The sequence below is a fragment of the Molossus molossus genome, unplaced genomic scaffold (genome assembly GCF_014108415.1).
Source record: "Molossus molossus isolate mMolMol1 unplaced genomic scaffold, mMolMol1.p scaffold_m16_p_2, whole genome shotgun sequence".
In the NCBI taxonomy this organism is placed as follows: domain Eukaryota; kingdom Metazoa; phylum Chordata; class Mammalia; order Chiroptera; family Molossidae; genus Molossus; species Molossus molossus.
Window position 1 is genome coordinate 102884195 of NW_023425355.1, and position 4626 is coordinate 102888820.

The 4626-nt window shown below is 43.9% G+C and overlaps 1 protein-coding gene across 1 annotated transcript; it reads right to left on the reverse strand.

Moving 5' to 3' along the window:
• Nucleotides 1-522: 522 nt before the first annotated feature.
• BMP15 (bone morphogenetic protein 15) lies at nt 523-3203 on the reverse strand. The gene is made up of 2 exons (XM_036271625.1): nt 2858-3203; nt 523-1382 (listed from the first exon to the last, which is right to left on the reverse strand). The coding sequence occupies exons 1-2, from the start codon at nt 3180-3182 to the stop codon at nt 523-525; spliced, it is 1185 nt and encodes a 394-aa protein (XP_036127518.1). The 5' UTR covers nt 3183-3203.
• Nucleotides 3204-4626: the final 1423 nt, after the last annotated feature.

Genomic DNA, 4626 nt, shown 5'->3' on the forward strand with positions numbered 1-4626 from the left:
GTTAGTTTTAGATTTAGAGTGCAATCCAGGCACAGAGGCAGGTTATCCTTCTGATTAGGTACTAGTTTCCAGAATATAGGAGGTAAGGTCAAGAGTATAAAATCTCAATTTGCTTTCTCCACCCTAAATCTTCTAGACAACCTCAGAAGATGGACACTAGGAAGAGTCCACCTTTCCCAGGTCTTGGCGGGACACTGCCTAAAGTTCTACTCATCATGGGCTAGTGACCTTTAACAAAGACCATGAAAAGACAAGAAAATAGAGAGGACATATCCAAAGAAACATCTCACTCAAGCATTAAGGGCTCTGACTAGTGATCAAAACACTGATGTTTGGTATCAGAACTGTTTTATAACGTGAGATCATAAACAGATAAAGAGACCTAAGTAACAACACTTAACCAAGGAATAGAACCCATATATTAGGTAGAGGACACTTGCAGCTTTAACATTAACACTTGCTTCTTTATTTTAAACTCTACTCCAATTTCTTGGGAAACCCGAGCTACCTGTTCCTGTGCTATCACCTGCATGTGCAGGACTGGGCAATCATATCTTCATACTCCTTGTACAAGATACTCCCATTAGCCTCAATCAGAAGGATGCTAATAGGAACATACTTATAAGGGACACAGGCGGGCTGAGGGACACTCTGGTCCACCAGCTCATTGACAAGGTTCTGGATGATGGCATGATTGGGAGAATTAAGACCATAGCGTAGTACCCGAGAGCAGGCTCCCTTACAGTAATTTGGGGTATAGAGATTGGGAGCAATGATCCAGTGATCCCAGCCCAGCTGGTGGAAACTGACTTGGAAATGGTGAAGGGAACACTGATTACTTTCAGGTCCATAATGTTCCTGGGAGGGGCCAGGGATCTTAGATGCGATACTGCCTGCTCGCCGTGCCCTCTGCAAGAGAAGAGAAGAGTCCCGTTCCATTAATTCCTCCAAGCCTCCTGGTAGAAGTTTAGCCTTTTGAACACTTTTATGAGTGTCATTGAAATAGAGTAACAAGAAGGCAGTATCCAAGGATGAAGTGCCATGCCACAGGAGCTCAAGACCCTCACTACCTTTTTGCTGCTGACACATGAAGTGGAGTCGTAGAACTCCGTGCCTCTTGTGATTCCAGAGCCTTTGTTGGACATGTTGTGTGATATCCATCTCTGTCCAAGCTTTGGATAGTAGGGAAGGCTTTGAGGAACTTATTTCTGAGGAAGAAAAATGGTTGGTTGGGCTTTTCTGGACCCAGGGCTCCACATGGCAGGAGAGGTGGAAGCCAGCTAGGTGGAGTTGATGGCGGTAAACCACAATGGCTCTGACTAGTTGGTAGGTGACCTGGTTTGGTCTCAGACGAAAGTCCAGGGTCTGTATATGCTGGGGGCCTGCATAAGTAAGAGGAAACAAGGACAGAGGATTAGCTTCTTTTCCCCAAACCTGAAACTCACTCACAAACCTCCTCAGTACACGCTAACAGCTGTAAGCAGCCCTAAAATTAACTCAAGATCACAATAATAGCTATTGTTTTTGAACACTTACTAATATACTAGATATTTTAGATGCATTAGCCCTTTAACCTGCAATAGCCTTATGAGTGAGTTTTTATCACCATTTTACAGAGAAAGAAATTAAGGCTCAGAGAAACTATACCAGAGGACATACAGCCAGTGTATGGTAGAATGAAGATTTGAGCCCAAGTCACATGCAGCTCTACCAATTGCTAGCTGTGTTACATTGTGTAAGTTAGTCTAAGTCTCAGTTTCTTCACTTATAAAATGGGTATGTTAATCATACTTACCTCTATGATAGTGGTGAGGATTAAGAGAGATCATGTTTGTATTTTGCCAATGTCTGGCACCTGGTAAGCTCACAGTAAAGGTTAGCTAGGGGTATATTGGTTGTCTTGCTTGGAAGAGAGAATGTAAATCCTGTCTGTTGTCATCTGAGAATAGCAAAGGCCCAAGATTGATCTCACATGTTGCCAATATTTCCTTGAAGTTGATGACTATTCCATTCCCTAGAGAGCCCTGCACTTCAGGAGCCCACTGCTTCCCTGGAACAGTGTCTAATGAAGATATTTAAAGTAGAATTAAGCATGATGGGAGCAAAGACAATTCCAAAATACATTTGGTACCAAAAATCTAATGTGGCAACATCGTCTGAATTGAAAAACTGCTTGGTATACAAGAATATTGGGGCACAGCATTTAAACACTTGAGAAATTAGGAACAGACTTTTGAATCAAACAGAATTGAGCTCAAATTCTATCTCTGCCACCCACTGTCCTTGTGACCTTTGCAAGTTACTGGATTTAGCCTCTCTGTGCTTTAGTTTGTTTTATCTTTAAAAATTAGGCTAATTGCTCCATGACAGCTAATGATAGTACCTATCATTAAGGATTATGTACAATAGCAGATATTCATTGAGCCAGGTATACAGACCCTCAGAAGTTAGCTTATTTCTGGGGCTTTGTAAATTTCTCCAACTCAGCATTCTGTACTCTTTGCCTTTTAAGAATCATTTAACAGCCCTCCACAAGAATGTATATGGGTATTTCTCAATTACAGTTTTTAGTGATATACAAGCAGTAAGAATGTCTTTGAAAGACAGAAGTTGATACATCACTCAGTTACCCTGGGGCCTGGGAGAGATTCCTCAGGTAGGCCTCAGTGCTATCTGTTTTTTAATTGGGTTCCTAAAAGGTAGGAGGATTGGAGTCAGATTTTCCCAAGTTTGCCATTCTCTGCAAACCAAGCCTGAGAAAACAACTTGGCCACCAGGCAATGAAGCCTGACAGTAAACTCACAGATCCTCACCTCCATTTCTCTCCCCTCCAGGATAGTATGGTATGATAACTCACCTCTGAGAGGCCTTGCTACATTGACCAAGGGCCTCACCAGCCTCACCATGGTGGCTCCAATTGTGCGGTTCTTCCTAGGGTGCCCACGTGCATCAGCTGAACGTTGATACAACTCCAGCATGTACCGCATGGGATGCCCTAGGACCTGTGGCTTCTTTTGCTGCTTGCCAGGGGCTTCTTCTAGCAGCTCCCAAATTAGTGGCGAGGTAGGGGCCTCAGCCAGAGGGGCAGTGGAAGGCTGCCCTACCATTGCCATTTGGACTCTCTGTTCCGTAAAAAGCACCAGTCCCCAAAGAAGAATTCTAAGGATGCTGAGGAGAACCATCTTGAAGGGCTTGGTGTTCAGCAATATGTTCCAGCCCAAGCCAAAAAGATGTCACTGTCCTTTTCCTTTCACACAGGTAACTGCATCCAGGCTCCACAACCACAAAGAATAGAACAAGAAAAAAAGAAAGAAAGAAAAAGAAAAGAAAGGCAGGAGGCCCTATGATGCTTCTTCTGGGAGGATCTTCTGGACCAAATGATATCTCCTAACTTGGCCTCTTCACACCAAAACAAATAGAAACAGCAGGTGGGACAAGGCAGCATGCCCCTCCAGCTCTCCAGGGCTGGTAACAAGATAGCATTTATTCAGAGGCTGAGGTAACTTAAAAGGAGAAGTCCATTCCAGGACCTGCCCCCTTACCTTATCCACTAGGATGAAAAAAAAGCAGCACTAGCCTGCCTGGCTTCACAGCTTTAAAGGAAGTCTCTTAATTGTTTTTAAAAGGCCAGAGGCCTCCTCCCATCCCACTTCCATTCAGTTCTGTCTCTAATGCAATATTTCCTAAAATGTGGTCTTCTGATGACTTGCAGTGAAATTATCTGCAGTAACTGGTAAAACTGAAGACTTCTGGGTTCCCAGAAATATGAATCTTGCCAAATGTTCCAGGAAGTTCCTGAGAACACTAAAACGTGGAAACCACTGTGCGAGTGTGGCTGCCAGAGCTTGAAGACGATGCCTTAACAGTGGTTCTCAATTTTGGCTTTACATTGGAATCACCTGGGGAGCTTTAACTATCATGGATGCCTGGGTACCATCCCCAGAGATTCTGATGTAGTGGGTCTGGGGTATTACCAGGGCATCGTGATTTTTCAAGTTTTGCAGGTGATTTTAATGTGCAGCTCTGTTGGAGTACCCTGACTTAGAATTTTATGGTTTACCATAGAAGGTGTTGAGATCCTGAGTGGGCTTTATCAAGGAAGGCTGGGGCAATGGAAGATGAATCTGTGGAAGCTGGCTAGGAGCTCAAATAGCTTGGCTGGTTAATGGGAGGCAGCAGGGCTGGATCAGTTTTGTTAAGGCTGCCCAGATCCGGATTCTGCAGAAAAATGGCAGGTGGAGTTCTGGTTCTGTTCAAGAAAAAGAAGTTTGTTGGGGCTCTAAAGAGAAGGTGGGGCAGGAGGTCAAGCTATGGCTTTAGGAGATGCCACAGCACCTCTGCTTGGTGGAAGGCCTTTATCTCATACCAAAAATATCTATGGACAGGCATCATTATTCTGGAACTGGCCTGGAGGTACTAGTTCTGGTCTCATGAGCTACGGAGAGGCAGCCAAGAAGCCTCTCTGTCCTCTATGTCTACACCGCTCCTCCCTCTTGTCTACCCCCTCTTTGAATTGTGATTCTGTTTCTTAGCTGTTGTGAGGATACAAGGAAATAAACTATGTTAATTATACAAACCAAGTTAGACACAGGACATGGTTACATGCTCAAAATTATTTGTTCCCTT

Excerpts from the sequence above, each read along its gene's own strand:
- BMP15 (XM_036271625.1), bottom strand. The coding sequence starts at position 3,182 with ATGGTTCTCCTCAGCATCCTTAGAATTCTTCTTTGGGGACTGGTGCTT. Across the intron at positions 1,383-2,857 it reads TGTAGCAAGGCCTCTCAGAG|GCCCCCAGCATATACAGACC; the intron begins GTGAGTTATCAT and ends TTACTTATGCAG.